General features: G+C 63.3%; 1 protein-coding gene across 3 annotated transcripts in view; it reads left to right on the plus strand.

Moving 5' to 3' along the window:
* The window catches only part of AGAP3 (ArfGAP with GTPase domain, ankyrin repeat and PH domain 3), a 231,304-nt gene extending 220,110 nt beyond the window's left edge, over nt 1–11,194 (plus strand). For all 3 annotated transcript variants that reach the window (XM_073334978.2, XM_073334976.2, XM_073334977.2), the window contains 5 exons: nt 4,475–4,629; nt 5,209–5,299; nt 5,647–5,869; nt 6,991–7,246; nt 8,963–11,194. In XM_073334978.2, the coding sequence (XP_073191079.1) occupies nt 4,475–4,629; nt 5,209–5,299; nt 5,647–5,869; nt 6,991–7,246; nt 8,963–9,181 (944 nt within the window). In that variant the 3' untranslated portion in view covers nt 9,182–11,194. The remainder of the gene's footprint in view (nt 1–4,474; nt 4,630–5,208; nt 5,300–5,646; nt 5,870–6,990; nt 7,247–8,962) is intronic.
* Nucleotides 11,195–18,147: the final 6,953 nt, after the last annotated feature.

Below are 18,147 nucleotides of genomic sequence, written 5' to 3' on the forward strand. Positions count from 1 at the left end.
TCTGGGCAGGCCCCTCAGCTGTGCCCGCTGTGCTATGATCCCCTCCCGAAGCTCATTCCTCATGGCTGCTGGGAGCCGCTTCCTGTCCCAGGAGCCTCCCCCGCAAGAATGTCTCCCACTTGGGAGCGGGGAGTGCGGCTTCGAGAGGAGCACCGTCCCCATGGGGTCAGCAAATGGGCCTTCCCCTGGGAGGGGGCAGACTTGGAGCATGGGGCCCTGGCAGGGAGCTGGCACCAAGCAGGGCAGTAACGATTCTCCCAGCTGAGCGGAGTGGGGGTGTTCCCAGCCCCAGGAGCCTGAGCGCTGGCCTGGAGCCCAACACCTACATTCTCCTCTTGGATTCGCGTCTCAGAGCCTGCCCTGCCAGGCTGCTGGGAGGGCTCAGGCAGGAACCCGGATCCGGAGCGAAAAGCTCATGGCCATGCTCCGAGGTGTAGCAATAGCCCCCCGGGGGAACAGCATTCGAGGCGGGAGGGGTCCCCACAAGGAGCCCGAACAGGAAGCCCTGGGCTAGGGCGGGCGGGCAGGCGGCACCTCGGCCTTGCCTACACACGAGTGCTAGCACTCTGACTTACACCCCTGTGCGGGTGTAGCTACCCCAGTGCGAAGGGCTCGGAGCAGGGGGAGCTGGGCTGTGTGAGGAACAGGGGTAAGCTGTCTGGGTGTGACACCCCTGTGCAGGTGTAGCTACCCCAGCACGAAGGGCTCGGAGCAGGGGGAGCTGGGCCGTGTGAGGGACGGGGTAAGCTGTCCGGCTGTGACACCCCTGTGCGGGTGTAGCTACCCCAGTGCAAAGGGCTCGGAGCAGGGGGAGCTGGGCCGTGTGAGGGACAGGGGTAAGCTGTCCGGGTGTGACACCCCTGTACGGGTGTAGCTACCCCAGCACGAAGGGCTCGGAGCAGGGGGAGCTGGGCCGTGTGAGGGACGGGGTAAGCTGTCCGGCTGTGACACCCCTGTGCGGGTGTAGCTACCCCAGTGCAAAGGGCTCAGAGCAGGGGGAGCTGGGCCGTGTGAGGGACAGGGGTAAGCTGTCCGGGTGTGACACCCCTGTGTGGGTGTAGCTACCCCAGCACGAAGGGCTTGGAGCAGGGGGAGCTGGGCCGTGTGAGGGACAGGGGTAAGCTGTCTGGGTGTGACACCCCTGTGTGGGTGTAACTACCCCAGCGCGAAGGGCCCGGATTAGGGGGAGCTGGGCCCTATGAGGGACAGGGGTAAGCTGTCCGGGTGTGACACCCCTGTGTGGATGTAGGTACCCCAGTTTGAAAGGCTCAGAGCAGGGAGACTCAGCCATGTGAGGGACGGGGTAAGCTGTCTGGGTGTGACACCCCTGTGTGGGTGTAACTACCCCAGTGCGAAGGGCTCGGAGCAGGGGGAGCTGGGCCATGTGAGGGACAGGGGTAAGCTGTCCGGGTGTGACACCCCTGTGTGGGTGTAACTACCCCAGTGCGAAGGGCTCAGAGCAGGGAGACTCAGCCATGTGAGGGACGGGGTAAGCTGTCTGGGTGTGACACCCCTGTGTGGGTGTAACTACCCCAGTGCGAAGGGCTCGGAGCAGGGGGAGCTGGGCCATGTGAGGGATAGGGGTAAGCTGTCCGGGTGTGACGCCCCTGTGTGGGTGTAGCTACCCCAGTGCGAAGGGCTCGGATTAGGGGGAGCTGGGCCGTGTGAGGGATGGGGTAAGCTGTCCGGCTGTGACATCCCTGTGTGGGTGTAGCTACCCCAGCACGAAGGGCTCGGATTAGGGGGAGCTGAAGACCAGCCCAGTCCTGTTGTTCTGCCCCTGGAGAGGCGCAGAGCCCTGGGTGCTGTTTGCCCTCCCTCTCACTGCGGTGGCTCCGCAATGCTGAACTGGTGCTGATTGGTCCCATAGGCAGTTTCTGAGCTAAGTGGGAGCCCCGTGGATGGCGAGAGCTGTGCTCCCCCGAGCCGTGGCTGAGGGCTACTTGACAGACGTTGGCAGGCTGAAGCTGGCTGCTGCTTTGCGGGTCTCTGCCTTGGATGTGTGTAGAACTGCTGTGGTGGGGACCTGCCGTTGCTGCTGCTGCCCTGGCTGGACCCCTCCTCTCCTGGGGCTGCGAGGAGGGGTTGTGAGCCTCACCCAGGACCGAGCTACCAGTCACCCAGCAATGCAGAAGTTGAGTGGGAGTGGCAGTCGGCCCCCCTCTTTCGCTAGGGAGTATCCTGCACAGCTGAAGTGTCTCGGGGTGTCCGTCCCGTTTGCCCCTTTGGGAGAGCCTGCTCTGGCCTGCCGCTCACAGGGCCAGGGGCCGAGGGCAGAGAGCAGAGTGAAGGCCACGGGCCCCCATCCCTTCCAGACCCGGGGCTAGCAGAACCTGGCGCACTCCAGGCCCAGCCCCTCAACCTCCCTGCTGGCTCTGGAGCTGTGCAGTTGGCTCCCTGCTTTTAATAGAGAACTGGGAAGGCACATTATGGAGATGAGGGTGTTATTTGCATAACGCTAATTAGGTAATTACAAATCATTTTGCTATGAGCTGAAGCGTGTGCTGTGACATACCGTTTATTAGTCATTCCATTCCGGCCCTGCGTAGTTCAGTCCTTGGCTGCATTAACTGCTCAGGTTGGGCAATAAACGGTAAACGCTGGCGTCTGGGTGCAGAGATGGGACGGGGACCCCATGTGAGTTCAGGGTGCGAGCATCCCCACCCCCAGGAACCCCTGTGCCTGGGGGCCCTGAGAAGAAACCCCCACCCCAGCACCCAGGAGTCCCTCAGCAGGGCCCCCCTTCCCCACCCCTCCACCCACCCACCCAGGAGTCCCTGAGTACATAAGAACGGCCAGACGGGGTCAGACCAAAGGCCCATCTAGCCCAGTCTCCTGTCTTCCGACATCAGCCAGTGCCAGGTGCCCCAGAGGGAATGAACAGAACAGGGAATCATCCAGTGATCCGTCCCCTGTCGCCCATTCCCAGCTTCTGGCAGAGTAGGCCCCCCTTGCCCGTGGCACGCTCTGGGGAGCCCCTTACTGCTCCCTCTTTCCCCCGCCCCCCGGCAGCCCGCTTGGGTCAGCACCGGGGCCCCCGGCTGAGTCGCAGGGATGGGCAGATCTGGATGCCGATCTCCTCAGAGAACATGGGCGTTACCTCCCACCCACCCCTAGCCACGTCTCCCACAGGCCCGGCCCAGCCGCAAGCCCTCCCAGGGCCAGGGTGGCCCCCGCTGGTCCCACCCGCAGTCCCCCTCCCCCAAGGCACTGGCATCTGAGCATGGGCTCCTGGGCATTCATGCGGGGGTGAGGCTACGGCGCCCAGCTCAGAGCATGGGCTGGGCTCGGGGGGTCCCCACAGGCGCCGTCCTGGGTCTCTGAGCCCCTCCAGCCCTGGCCCCGCCCGCTGGGCCTTCCACAGCCTGGTCCAGCCGCAGAGACGGGGCTGGGAAGAGCTTTGACAAATATTAGTGACGCAGTGATGGGCGTGGGCGTGACCCAGCCGCACTGGAGGGGGCGGACGAAGGGGAACGGCTTGGCGTGGTGGGGGCTGTGTTCTGGCTAGGCTGGGGGAGGCAGCACCTGCCTGAGGGCTCGCTCTCTAGGCTGGCTCAAAGTGAGCTTGGGCTGTGGCCTTGGTGAGGGGCTGGACCATACACAGGGACAGCCTTGGCCACCTGTGGACATGGCAGCCCCCATCTGCTGTGCCAGCGCAGTGACCCCATCACCCCCCCGTGCCGGCGCAGTGACCCCATGTGACGAAGTGGGACTGTTCTTAATGTTTCCTCTGAATAGTGTGGGGGTGCCTCAGTTTCCCCTAGGCAGTTCTTAAGTATCTAGGGGGTGGGATGAGGGTGTATGATCACTGCAGAGCCCTAGAGGGCAGGGGTGTGCAGGGGTCTGGACACAGAGAATGGCCGACACCCTGTTTCCTGGCCACTGATGGCCTGGCCCTTCCCCCCTGCAAGGTGAGAGCTAAAGGGTTGGAGAACAAAGGAATCCGGTGACCTCCTGGCCTGGGAAAGGGACAAAGCCCAGAGGAGGGGGGGCTGGAGGGAGTTTCAGTTTGGGGCTGGCTGGGACATGGAGTGAAGGGCAGATGGGGTTGTCTCGCTCACTGCCTCCCAAAATGGACCCAGCTGAGGGGTCCGGTTCTCTGCACCTGCAAGCTCTGTGTTAGACCATGTTCCTGTCGTCTAATAAACCTTCTGTTTTACTGTCTGGCTGAGAGTCCCGTCTGACGGTGGAGTTGTGGGGCAGGACCCTCTGGCTTCCCCAGGACCCTGCCTGGGCGGACTGGCTGTGGGAAGCGCACGGAGGGGCAGAGGAGGCTGAATGCTCCGAGGTCAGACCCAGGAAGGTGGAAGCCGGGTGAGCTGTGTCCCCTGCAGACAGGCTGCTCCCCGAGAGGAGACTTCCCCAGAGTCCTGCCTGGCTTCCTGGGGAGCAGTTCCAGAGCATCGCCCAGGGACTCCGTGACACCCCATCACCCCCCCCGTGCCGGCGCAGTGACCCCTCCCTTCTGTTCCAGAACAAGATGAGTCGTTCGAGTTCATCATCGTGTCGCTGACAGGCCAGACCTGGCTTTTTGAGGCCTCGACGTCAGAGGAGCGGGAGCTGTGGGTCCAGGCCATCGAGAGCCAGATCTTGGCCAGCCTCCAGGGCTGCGAGAGCAGCAAGAACAAGGTGAGGGACCCCCTCCCTGCCCAGGCTGGCAGTTGTCCCACTGTGCCCCACCCTGCTCTGCTTGGGCAGACACCTGCCCCACCACGGTCCCTCCTCTCCTGGCCCCCCCCCCCCGCCCCGTCAGCTCCTGCTCCACTTGCCCTACACAGACCAGGCCCCCTCACACGCTGGTGCCTGCCCCCGTGCACCCCAACCTCACCCTGCCTGGGTTGGCTGCTGCCCCACCTGGGTCAATGCTAGCCCCATTGCATCCCCACCCCGGTAAGCGCGTGCCCCACGGTGGTCCTGCCTAGGCCACTTCCTGTGTATCCTCCACACCATCCAGGCTGGTGTCTGCCCCTCTTCCCCAACCCTGCCAGAGCTGGCATCACTCACCCGGGCACTCTCCTGCCCCCCGTGCCCTGCCTTGGCTGGAGACAGCTTCCCAGACCACAGTGCTGTCTGCCCATCTGGTGCCCATCAGAGCGTGGCCCTGGCAGCTGCTTGGTGGGCTGGTCTTGAGGACAGTGATGAGAGGAGACAGGCCCAGGGGGCCAGCCAGCCTCTAATGAGTTGGGGGGGGTTTCTTTCCTGTTCCAGGCTCGGCTGGGCAGCCAGAGCGATGCACTGGCCCTGCAGACGGTCCGCACTGCACGTGGGAACAGCTTCTGCGTGGACTGCGACGCGCCCAGTGAGTGACGCTGCTTGAGGATGGGGCCCTCCCGCCCTGCCCATGGAAGGGGGCGGGTGTGTGCTCCACAGGACCCACACACTCTACCCAAGGGAAAGGAGGTCTGAGCCCCACAGGGCCCTCCCGCTCTGCCCCAGTGGCCTCACTTTCCCATGGGATCTTACTGCCCAAGGGAAGCAAAAAATGTAGGTCCCTGGATCCCTGTGGGGCTGGTGACTCTGCAGGTTTGGGAGGGGATATGTGGGTCCTGGTAGGGCTGGTGCCCCGTGGGTGGAGGATGGGCTTGTGTGTCCCTGGGGTATGCGCTAACCCGCCACCCCTCCCCGCGCTCTCCTTCCACCCTCCAGACCCTGACTGGGCGAGTCTGAACCTGGGCTCCCTCATGTGCATCGAGTGCTCCGGGATCCACCGTAACCTGGGCACCCACCTGTCCCGGGTGCGCTCCCTGGACCTGGACGACTGGCCTGGCGAGCTCATCATGGTCATGACAGCCATTGGCAACGCGCTGGCCAACGCGGTCTGGGAAGGGGCAGTGGAGGGCTACCAGAAGCCGGGCCCCGAGAACACCAGGTGAGGGGCTGCAGTGAGGAGCCCCGGGTCAGGGGTGGGCCGTGAGCAGAGGGGGGCTGTGGGAGGCAGCCCCGGGGGTCTGCAGCTGGGAAGCCCTGTTGGCCCCAGGGGGTGGGTGTCCCCCTTGGGGCAGGTGAGTCCGGCTGGCAGGTGCTGTGGCTGCCCCATGCCGGCTGGCTGCGGAGCGGAAGGGGTTAATGGCGACAGCTTGCCGGCGCCTGCCTGTGGGTCTCAGGGGTGCGTCCCTTTCAGGCCTTGTCTGTCCCTGTCGGAGCGTCTCTCCTGTCACTCATCCGCCACCCAGGCAAGAGCCCATTCTGCGCCTTATCAGCGGCTGGCGCGGGTCAGGGGGCAGCGGCAGTGAGCATGCTCCGCGCGGGGTATTGATTGCCGCCTGCCAGATGCAGATGGATAGAATGGGAGCAGATAGCGGGGCGCGCGGCGCGCATCGATCGGCCAGGCCCGGCAGCCCCGGCGGGCCCAGCCGGCGGCTCAGCCTTTGTCTGCGCCAGGCGCGACGGCAGGCGTGATAACGCCGCCCCCTGTGGCCCTGGGCAGCTGCGTGCAGTAGCTAACCTTTCCCTGCCGCTGGCCGAGGCCCAGCGCGCCGTGGAGACGGGCCGGGGGCTGCACCGGCAGGCGGGGCGTGAGAACAGCAGGGTGCATGTACAGAGACAGGGCATGAGGGCCGAGCGGGGGGACACGGGGCGCGAGAGCTGGGGGCGCGTGGGGCGCGAGAGCTAGGAGGAGGGTGCAGAGGGCATGAGTGCCAGGGCGGGGGGGACACGGGGCGCGAGAGCTAGGAGGAGGGTGCAGAGGGCATGAGTGCCAGGGCGGGGGGGGGCACGGGGCACGAGAGCCAGGAAGGTTCACGTGGGGCACGAGTTCTGGGGAGTGTATGTGAAGAGCAGGGGGTTGCACATGGTGCACAAGTGCGGGGGGTGAAGGGCAGGAGGGACAGAGGTCTGCACGTGGGGCACGAGGGGTGCTGCGCAGTAAGGGGCACAAGTGCCATGGGTGGGTACGGGGCACGAGTGCCAGGGTGGTGTGGGTCACAAGCCGCCCCTGCCATGTGGTACCCCGTGTCACTGGTGCCCCCGGTGTGGGGTCCCTCCCTGCAGGGAGGAGAAGGAGCGCTGGATCCGGGCCAAGTATGAGCAGAAGCTGTTCCTGGCTGCCCTGCCGCACTCGGATGTGCCCCTGGGGCAGCAGCTGCTGCGGGCCGTGGTGGAGGACGACGTGCGCCTGGTGGTGACGCTGCTGGCCCATGGCACCAAGGAGGAGGTGAACGAGACCTACGGGGACGGGGATGGGCGCACGGCGCTGCACCTCTCCAGCGCCATGGCCAACGTGGTCTTCACGCAGCTGCTCATATGGGTGAGGAGAAACCCTTCGCTGACCCTGGTCCCCCGACTCCTGACCCCCGCCCCTCGCTGAGCCCGGTTCCCGACTCCTGACCCCCGTCCCTCGCTGAGCCCGGTTCCCGACTCCTGTCCCCCGTCCCTCGCTGAGCCCGGTTCCCGACTCCTGTCCCCCGTCCCTCACTGAGCCTGGTTCCCAGCTCCTGACCCTCCCACCCCTCACTAATCCCCAGTTCCTCAGCTCCTGACCCCCGCCCCTCGCTGAGCCCCAGTCCCCTGACTCCTGACCCCCGTCCCTCGCTGAGCCCGGTTCCCGACTCCTGTCCCCCGTCCCTCGCTGAGCCCGGTTCCCGACTCCTGTCCCCCGTCCCTCACTGAGCCTGGTTCCCAGCTCCTGACCCTCCCACCCCTCACTAATCCCCAGTTCCTCAGCTCCTGACCCTCGCTGAGCCCCAGTCCCCTGACTCCTGACCCCCGTCCCTCGCTGAGCCCGGTTCCCGACTCCTGTCCCACGTCCCTCACTGAGCCCGGTTCCCGACTCCTGTCCCCCGTCCCTCACTGAGCCCGGTTCCCAGCTCCTGACCCTCCCACCCATCACTAATCCCCAGTTCCTCAGCTCCTGACCCTCGCTGAGCCCCAGTCCCCTGACTCCTGACCCCCGCCCCTCGCTGAGCCCGGTTCCCGACTCCTGTCCCCCGTCCCTCACTGAGCCCGGTTCCTCAGCTCCTGACCCTCCCACCCATCACTAATCCCCAGTTCCTCAGCTCCTGACCCCCGCCCCTCGCTGAGCCCCAGTCCCCTGACTCCTGACCCCCGCCCCTCGCTGAGCCCCAGTCCCCTGACTCCTGACCCCCGCCCCTCGCTGAGCCCGGTTCCCAGCTCCTGACCCTCCCACCCATCACTAATCCCCAGTTCCTCAGCTCCTGACCCCCGCCCCTTGCTGAGCCCCAGTCCCCTGACTCCTGATCCCCGCCCCTCGCTGAGCCCCAGTCCCCTGACTCCTGACCCCCGCCCCTCGCTGAGCCCGGTTCCCGACTCCTGTCCCCCGTCCCTCACTGAGCCCGGTTCCCAGCTCCTGACCCTCCCACCCCTCACTAATCCCCAGTTCCTCAGCTCCTGACCCCCGCCCCTCGCTGAGCTCGGTTCCCGACTCCTGTCCCCTGTCCCTCGCTGAGCCCGGTTCCCGACTCCTGTCCCCCGTCCCTCACTGAGCCCGGTTCCCAGCTCCTGACCCTCCCACCCATCACTAATCCCCAGTTCCTCAGCTCCTGACCCCCGCCCCTCGCTGAGCCCCAGTCCCCTGATTCCTGACCCCCGCCCCTCGCTGAGCCTGGTTCCCAGCTCCTGTCCCCCAACCCTCACTGAGCCCGGTCCCCCGGCTCCTGTCCCCCTGCCCCTTGCTGACCCCGGTCCCCCGGCTCCTCACACCCAGCCCCTCACTGACCCTGGTCCCCCGGCTCCTCCCCCCCACACCTCGCTGACCCCGGTTCCTGGCTCCTGTCCCCCAGCCCCTCACTGACCCCCCAGCTCCCCCTTTCTGCCTTCTCCCATTGTTGATCTCCTGCACCAGCCCCTTTCCAAGTCCCACAACTCCCACCATTTCCGGAAACCCCAGGTGGGGCCCCCCTTCCTGGCCTGCCCCCACTGGCATTGCATGGCTGTCCCGCAGGCAGCCACCCGGTGCTCCCTGGCACTGACCTGGCTGCCCCTGGTATGTTCTCTCCCTGTGCAGTATGGGGTGGACGTGAAGAGCCGGGACGCCCGTGGCCTGACGCCCCTGGCCTACGCCCGGCGAGCTGGCAGCCAGGAGTGCATCGACATCCTCCTGCAGCATGGATGCCCTAGCGACAGCTCCGTGAGCACACTGACCCCCAGCCTGCCCCCCCGCAACGCCAACAACTCCTGCTCGGCGTCCCCAGCTGAGCTGGGCCCCAGCCCCAGCGTCCTCTAGCCACCCTGCTGGGCCGGCCTCCCACTCGGAGCCCCAAGACGGTGCGGGGCTCCCGGACCCACCAGATGCTGCTGATGATGAGGGGACCCGGTCTCCCTGCCTTGCCGGGGATCTCACAGGAGCAAAACCGCACTGGGGCTGGCATGGTGCACCCTGTGGCCGACGACACCAGCTGACTAGCTCCACGTGCAAAGGTGCCCTCGCAGGAGAAGGGGCCCCCCTGCCTTGCACCCACCCCCGCATGGGGAGGCAGTTCCTGTGCACCCTCCTTGCCTCCCACCTGCTACAGAGAGACATTTCCTGTGTGCCCCCCTCCACCTGGTACAGAAACACAGTGCCTGTCTGCCCCCCTCCACCTGGTACAGAGAGACATTTCCTGTGTGCCCCCCTCCACCTGGCACAGAAACACAGTGCCTGTCTGCCCCCCTCCACCTGGTACAGAGAGACATTTCCTGTGTGCCCCCCTCCACCTGGCACAGAAACACAGTGCTTGTGAGCCCCCCTCCACCTGGTACAGAGAGACATTTCCTGTGTGCCCCCCTCCACCTGGCACAGAAACACAGTTCTTGTGAGCCCCCCTCCACCTGGTACAGAGAGACAGTCCCTGTGTGCCCCCCTCCACCCAGCACAGAGCGACAGTCCCTGTGTGCCCCCCTCCACCTGGCACAGAAACACAGTGCCTGTCTGCCCCCCTCCACCTGGTACAGAGAGACATTTCCTGTCTGCCCCCCTCCACCTGGCACAGAGAGACAGTCCCTGTGAGCCCCCCTCCACCTGGCACAGAGAGACATTTCCTGTGTGCCCCCCTCCACCTGGTACAGAAACACAGTGCCTGTCTGCCCCCCTCCACCTGGTACAGAGAGACATTTCCTGTGTGCCCCCCTCCACCCGGCACAGAAACACAGTGCCTGTCTGCCCCCCTCCACCTGGTACAGAGAGACATTTCCTGTGTGCCCCCCTCCACCTGGCACAGAAACACAGTGCTTGTGAGCCCCCCCTCCACCTGGTACAGACAGACAGTGCCCCCCTCCACCCGGTACAGAGAGACAGTCCCTGTGAGCCCCCCTCCACCTGGCACAGAGAGACATTTCCTGTGTGCCCCCCTCCACCTGGCACAGAGAGACAGTCCCTGTGTGCCCCCCTCCACCTGGCACAGAAACACAGTGCCTGTCTGCCCCCCTCCACCTGGCACAGAGAGAGTCCCTGTGTGCCCCCCCCAACACGGTACAGAGAGACAGTGCCTGTGTGCCCCCCTCCACCTGGTACGGAGAGACCGTTCCTGTGTGCCCCCCCCCCCCACCGCGGTACAGAGAGACAGTCCCTGTGCACCCCTGCACACCTCACCCTGTACAGAGAGAGAGTTCCTGCCTGCCCCCACTGCCCCCCCCCCACCTGGTACAGAGACAGTTCCTGTGCGCCCCCCCATACAGGGAGGCAGTCCCTGTGTACCCCTGCCCCCCCATACAGGGAGGCAGTCCCTGTGTACCCCTGCCCCCCATACAGGGAGGCAGTTCCGGTGCACCCCCTCCCCTGCCCCCCACAGGTGCCAGGCTCGGGGGGCTGGGTGCATGCTGCACCACTGTAGGACGGAGCCCAGCTCTGTGCCGCGGCCTTGCTGCTTCCTCTGCCTGCAATTGCAAAGGGAATTGCCCACCGGGGCAGCCGCGGCCCCTCGCTTGCAAGCAGGAGAGGAGAGGGACTGACCCGCTCTGGGAACCTCCTGGCTGTGTCCATTCCCTTGGAGACTCCCTGGCCTGCCCCACGGCTCCGTGCCCTGCTCCTGCTGCCCTGCCAGGGGGCTGGCCTCTGGCTGAGCCTGGGGAGGGGAGACGAGCCTGCACCACGTGCTGGGCTCCCAGGCTTGGGACACGGCTTCCGGGGCGACTCCGCCGCGCATGTATAAAATGTACATTGGAAATATTTATATGGACGCGCTGTAAATACTGTTTCTTTGCCCTGTGTGTGACCTGCAGCCAAGGAGATAACAGCCAATAAAGCTCCCTCCTCCTGCCAGCCCAGCCTCTCTGTGCCAGCCCTGGACTTCCAGCCCGACCTGCAGCCCAGGGAGCCCCTGCCCCCACTGGCCCAATGGGCTCGGGGCATGGGGCATGGCCAGCAGCGGCACTGGGCCATCAAGTGCTGAGGCCTGGGCTTGTCCATCGCGCTGGGCATGGAAGGGTGCAGCCAGGAGGCCTGGCATAGGGCGCACCAGGCGAAGGTGCACTGAGCAGGCGCTCAGGGGCCACGAGCCCCCCCCGCACAGGCAGGGCTGCGGGCTTTCACTGCACTTCCCTGATGGCAGGGTGCAAAGCCCAGGAGTAGGCAAACGCCCGGGCGCCGGGCTGCAGTGCGGGCGCGAGGAGCCATGGCTGGGGCAGCAGGATGCACCCTCCAAGGGAGCCAGCGAGCCCAGGGGATCGAAATGCCCTGACCTGGGGGCGGAAGAGCCGAGCGAAAGGAATGGCCGTTACGGGCCAGAGGCCGCCCAAGCACCCGGTAGACTCTGGAAGGGCCGGGTGCTGCCTTCAGCAGCCAGTGAAGGGACCCTGGGTACTGGGGTGGGAGCTGCCCTGGGATTGGGGGAGCAAGGCACAACCAGACAGGAGGGGAATAGGAGCTAAGCCAGGAGCAAATGGGGGAGCTGCTAGCCAGCCTTAAGCCTGTCCAAGGTCTCCAGGTGGCAGGCAGGGGGCCCACGGGGTCACTTTGGGATGTGGGGGCCGCACAGCTGGGCCTTAATTTGCTCAGGGAGGGTAGGAAATGCTGGCCTCAGAGCGACGAAGCAGGTGTGTTGGGCCGAGCTGGGAGGAACTGCTCCGTCTCCCGCTGCGCTGCTAGCCTGAATGTCACCTGTCGGCTACTGCAGCTCTCCAGCCAGTGCTGGCGATCGGAGCACGGGGACTCTCGCTGCCCAGCTGCGGGCTGAGCCAGCCATGGGCCCGGCCATTGCAGAGCTCCCTGGCACGGCAGCACCCAGCCGGCACTGTTCCTGCCGATCTGGGGTCCCACGGCATGTCCTCTGGCTGCCCGTGTACACCGGTGTCACCACACTGACGCCAGGGGAGGGGCTCCTGGAGCAAGAGGGGCAGCGAGACCTGTGAGTTTGGCCTTCAGACTTGCCCGTAAGCTGTGACCCAAACTGTAAACTCCCGCTGAGGCTCCACGGGGCCGGACTGCGCCTCCCTGTTTCTGCCTGCGAGACTGGGAGCCATTGAGGGCAGCGTCGGTGCAGACCCCCTGCCCCGGGCGTGTCTGCAGCACGTACCACACCGCCGCAGCAGCAGCCTGCCCCTTCCCTGGGCAGGGCCCGGTGCCCACTGTGCCCGGGTGCTAGGGAGGGCTCAAGGGGCCACGTAGGGGAGACGTGGCCACCCGAGGCGCTAAGGAGACGGAACAGTGATGGGGTGAGGGAACGTATGTGGGGCTGACCCAGCAGCACAGCATGTGAGCCCCTCACAGCCATTAGCCTTCAGGCCCTCCCAGGTCAGCGCCCGAGGGCCTGGGGCCCATCCCGTCTGGGCGCTGAGGAGGTGGCTGAGCTGCCCTGGGGGTTCATGCTGCCACCAGCCCTCTGGCCACTGCCAGCGTTAGCCCAGAGCAGCTCGGTGGACCGGGGAGAGGCAGCTGCAGGGGGAGCTGGGCCCCGTCTGCCAACGGTGGGACCCCGCTACTGGCAGGAGCTGGTGGCCCACCGCTCCCGAGGAGAAGCGGGCCGTACTGGTCCCGGCAAGCCCAGTGCCCCAGGGCTCTGTAGATGCCCTGGTGAGGGATGGCTGGAGCCAGCGTGGTGCTGTGGATCCCAGGTGGTTCCCGTTCCGGGCGGCCAGGTCAGGATCCCCAAAGATCTGGGGCACGGTGCCAACGCCCGTCCAGGAGAGCCACGCATGCCCGGCCTGTCGGCTCTCAGCACGATGCCCAGCTTGGGCCCCAGGGCCTGGCTCGCGCCCCCCTGGAGCAGCCAGCGGCCTCACAGCCTCGTGCCCAGGGCTTGGGCTGAGCAGCCGCCCCACACGCCAGCAGGTCACAGGCTGCCCTGCCGCAGGGCCTGGGGGCCGCACTGGGCTGTCAGGACAAGGCAGAAAACAACTGCGTCGGAGCAGGCCCCCAGCCTGGGCTGCCCTCCATGTGCCCCAGTGCTGGGGCAGAGCACAGGGCACGCAGGGGCGCGAGCCTTCCTCAGGCCTGGGCTCCCAGCTGCGGCTGCCTGGCCCCACGGACAGGCTGGGCGATGGCCAGCAGGGACAAAGGAGGGGAGGCGGCCCCCGGGGAACGGCGGGCACCCCCTGCCCCTACCGAGTACCACGCCTTGGGGGCATTGGAACGGGGCAGCGCCTACACCCAGGTCAGGACTCTCCCGCCCCCCGACAGCTAGCCCTCACCCCGCCCCATCTCTCCCCCCACTCTTACCCCTGCCCCAGTTCCTCCCCTCCTGCCTCCTCCCCTCCACATCCCTCCAACTTATTCCTAGCCCTGTCCGTCCCTTCCTGTCCCACTTCTGCCCCACTCTATCCTAACCCTGCCCCTTCCTTCCTCCCCCTTCCCCTCCTGCCCCTCCCTCCCTCCCCCACTCCATCGTAGCCCTACCCCCGGCCCCTACCTCTCCCTCCCCTCCTCTTACTACAGCCCCCACCCATTCCTCGCCCCCACTCCTGTCCCTGCTCCCCTCCCCTCCACTCCTGCTGTCCCACTTCAAGCCGCCTCCTCCGCCCTTCGTGTCCCCCCACCCCAGCGTGGACCCCCACATGGCCATGCTCTGCCCCAAGCCCCAGGCCTGCTCTGTGCCTGGTTCGGCGAAGTTCTTGGCGGCTGCATTAGTGCGAATGGCAGCGGAGGGACGGCGTCTCCTCTGGGGACCCATTAATCATCCCCCTCCGACAAGCTGCCTTGATTACAAGTGGCAAGAAATTCATTAGGGCTGCGGCTCTGACAACTTTTATCTGCGCGGCTGGATCTGACTCATTAGGCAGCCAAATTAAAGCCATGATGGGCGCTGATGAAATTCCCTGCTTGTTTATCTTGTGCGATCTGATACATCTGCCCATACATCATCCCTGGCCCAGCCCCATGCCCGCCCGGCCCAGCCCTGGGCCCATACGTCATCCCTGGCCTGGCCCCATACCTAGCCCTACCGGCCCCAGCCCTATACTCTTCTGGCCAAAGCCCCATCCCACCAGCCACATACCCTCCCTTCCCATCTCACCCCAGGCCCCTCCCTGCCCCATTCTAGCCCTCGACCCCCTGCAGCCCAGCCCAGCACCCCCAGAGCCTCTGTGGCCATCCAGACCAACCAGCCCTGAGACCTCCCTTCCCATCTGTCCTCAGCCCTCAGCGCCTCAGGGTGGGGCCCAGGAGAGCCCAGAGCCCATGTGGGAAGAGAGAACAAGCCATGGATGGGGCAGGCAAGCCTGGGGCATGACTGTGCCACAGGAGAGGCCTGGGGGTGCCCAGGGCCTGTGCTATGGGAGGGTGACTGTGACCCTTAGTTTGTGGGAATTTCCTGCGAGGCAGAGACCATCGCTGCCCCACAGAGCAAACAAAGACAAACATCTGAGGTGAAGGGGGTGTCCAGTGTCCTGCTGCGAGGCCTGGGGGACCTAAGAATGGGCATATTGGATATGCCGGAGAGGGGTTTGCCTGTAATGTTTTGTATGCATACTGTGATATGCCTCAGTTTCCCCTGCATGGTTAATTTGGTGGGGGAGGAGGGGGGTGAGGATGTTTGCTCTTTGCAGAGCCCCAGAGATCCAAGTGTGATAGACACCGGGCTGCCTGGGGTCTGGGCCCCGGGCCGATGGACCGTCCCCGAAAACAAGGGCCACTCCAATTGCCCAGACATTTGGCACCCATGGCCTGGCCCCTCCGCAGGAGGCCAGCCGGCTGTGACCAGTGGGAGGACAAAAGGCTGATGAGGAGGCCAGGTGACCATGTTTGCTGGGAAAAAGGACAAAGGGCTGAGGAGGGACTTGGGGGGGGGGGGTGTTGCTAAGTGGGGGCTGCTAGAACCAGAAGCGCCTGGCCTGGGCTCAGGGAGGGATCTGGGTGTGCTGGGCTCTGGACTGACCCAGCTGGACTTTGCTGTAACTTTCTGTTCTCTGTGGTAACCACAGCCTGTCTGCACTGTGTCCAGACCCCCACTGACCCCCAGCTCTCACACGCTGGCCGAGCGTCACTGCAGTCATAGAATCATAGAATATCAGGGTTGGAAGGGACGTCAGGAGGTCATCTAGTCCAACCCCTGCTCAAAGCAGGACCAATCCCCAGTTAAATCATCCCAGCCAGGGCTTTGTCAAGCCTGACCTTAAAAACCTCTAAGGAAGGAGATTCCACCACCTCCCTAGGTAACGCATTCCAGTGCTTCACCACCCTCCCAGTGAAAAAGTTTTTCCTAACATCCAACCTAAACCTCCGCCACGGCAACTTGAGACCATTACTCCTTGTCCTGTCCTCTTCTACCACTGAGAATAGTCTAGATCCATCCTCTTTGGAACCCCCTTTCAGGTAGTTGAAAGCAGCTATCAAATCCCCCCGTCATTCTTCTCTTCCGCAGACTAAATAATCCCAGTTCCCTCAGCCTCTCCTCATAAATCATGTCTTCCAGTCCCCTCATCATTTTTGTTGCCCTCCGCTGGACTCTTTCCAATTTTTCCACGTCCTTCTTGTAGTGTGGGGCCCAAAACTGGACACAGTACTCCAGATGAGGCCTCACCAGTGCCGAATAGAGGGGAACGATCACGTCCCTCGATCTGCTCGCTATGCCCCTACTTATACATCCCAAAATGCCATTGGCCTTCTTGCCAACAAGGGCACACTGCTGACTCATATCCAGCTTCTCGTCCACTGTAACCCCTAGGTCCTTTTCTGCAGAACGTCCAGTCAGGCCGTGGGGATGCAGGACTCCCTCTGGGGCTGCAGCCTCCCGCAGGCCTCTTGCTCCAGGACTCCCTGAGGGGACTTCACGGTGTGAAGCAGGAGGCTGAAGGCTCCGAGGGTGGGTCCCAGGAGGTGGTGAAGCCGAGGGACTGACACCAGAGAGTGTGACCCTAAGGGAATGGGGGGGGGCTGAAACACTGAAGGGGACCTCCCGGGGACTGCTCCAGAGCACTGGACCTGTGGCTCTGTGACACCGGGTCAGACCAATGGTCCATCTAGCCCACTGCCCTGTATCTGGCAATGGCTGGCGCCAAATGTGTAAAAGGGACTGAACAGAACAGGACAATTATTGAGTGATCTGTCCCTGTCATCCATAGAATCATAGAATATCAGGGTTGGAAGGGACCCCAGGAGGCCATCCACTCCAACCCCCTGCTCAAAGCAGGACCAATTCCCAGTTAAATCATCCCAGCCAGGGCTTTGTCAAGCCTGACCTTAAAAACCTCTAAGGAAGGAGATTCTACCACCTTCCTAGGTAACACATTCCAGTGTTTCACCACCCTCTTAGTGAAAAAGTTTTTCCTAATATCCAATCTAAACCTCCCCCACTGCAACTTGAGACCATTACTCCTCGTTCTGTCATCTGCTACCATTGAGAACAGTCTAGAGCCATCCTCTTTGGAACCCCCTTTCAGGTAGTTGAAAGCAGCTATCAAATCCCCCCTCATTCTTCTCTTCTGCAGGCTAAACAATCCCAGCTCCCTCAGCCTCTCCTCATAACTCATGTGTTCCAGTCCCCTAATCATTTTTGTTGCCCTTCGCTGGACTCTCTCCAATTTATCCACATCCTTCTTGAAGTGTGGGGCCCAAAACTGGACACAGTATTCCAGATGAGGCCTCACCAATGTCGAATAGAGGGGAACGATCACGTCCCTCGATCTGCTCGCTATGCCCCTACTTATACATCCCAAAATGCCATTGGCCTTCTTGGCAACAAGGGCACACTGCTGACTCATATCCAGCTTCTCGTCCACTGTCACCCCTAGGTCCTTTTCCGCAGAACTGCTGCCTAGCCATTCGGTCCCTAGTCTGTAGCTGTGCATTGGGTTCTTCCGTCCTAAGTGCAGGACCCTGCACTTATCCTTATTGAACCTCATCAGATTTCTTTTGGCCCAATCTTCCAATTTGTCTAGGTCCCTCTGTATCCTATCCCTCCCCTCCAGCGTATCTACCACTCCTCCCAGTTTAGTATCATCCGCAAATTTGCTGAGAGTGCAATCCACACCATCCTCCAGATCATTTATGAAGATATTGAATAAAACCGGCCCCAGGACCGACCCTTGGGGCACTCCACTTGATACCGGCTGCCAACTAGACATGGAGCCATTGATCACTACCCGTTGAGCCTGACAATCTAGCCAGCTTTCTACCCACCTTATAGTGCATTCATCCAGCCCATACCTCCTTAACTTGCTGACAAGAATACTATGGGAGACCGTGTCAAAAGCTTTGCTAAAGTCAAGAAACAATACATCCACTGCTTTCCCTTCATCCACAGAACCAGTAATCTCATCATAAAAGGCGATTAGATTAGTCAGGCATGACCTTCCCTTGGTGAATCCATGCTGGCTGTTCCTGATCACTTTCCTCTCATGCAAGTGCTTCAGGATTGATTCTTTGAGGACCAGCTCCATGATTTTTCCAGGGACTGAGGTGAGGCTGACTGGCCTGTAGTTCCCAGGATCCTCCTTCTTCCCTTTTTTAAAGATTGGCACTACATTAGCCTTTTTCCAGTCATCCGGGACTTCCCCGGTTCGCCATGAGTTTTCAAAGATAATGGCCAATGGCTCTGCAATCACAGCCGCCAATTCCTTCAGCACTCTCGGATGCAACTCATCCGGCCCCATGGACTTGTGCACGTCCAGCTTTTCTAAATAGTCCCTAACCACCTCTATCTCCACAGAGGGCTGGCCATCTCTTCCCCATACTGTACTGCCCAGTGCAGTAGTCTGGGAGCTGACCTTGTTCGTGAAGACAGAGGCAAAAAAAGCATTGAGTACATTAGCTTTTTCCACATCCTCTGTCACTAGGTTGCC

Source organism: Lepidochelys kempii, chromosome 2 (assembly GCF_965140285.1).
Source record: "Lepidochelys kempii isolate rLepKem1 chromosome 2, rLepKem1.hap1, whole genome shotgun sequence".
Taxonomy (NCBI): domain Eukaryota; kingdom Metazoa; phylum Chordata; order Testudines; family Cheloniidae; genus Lepidochelys; species Lepidochelys kempii.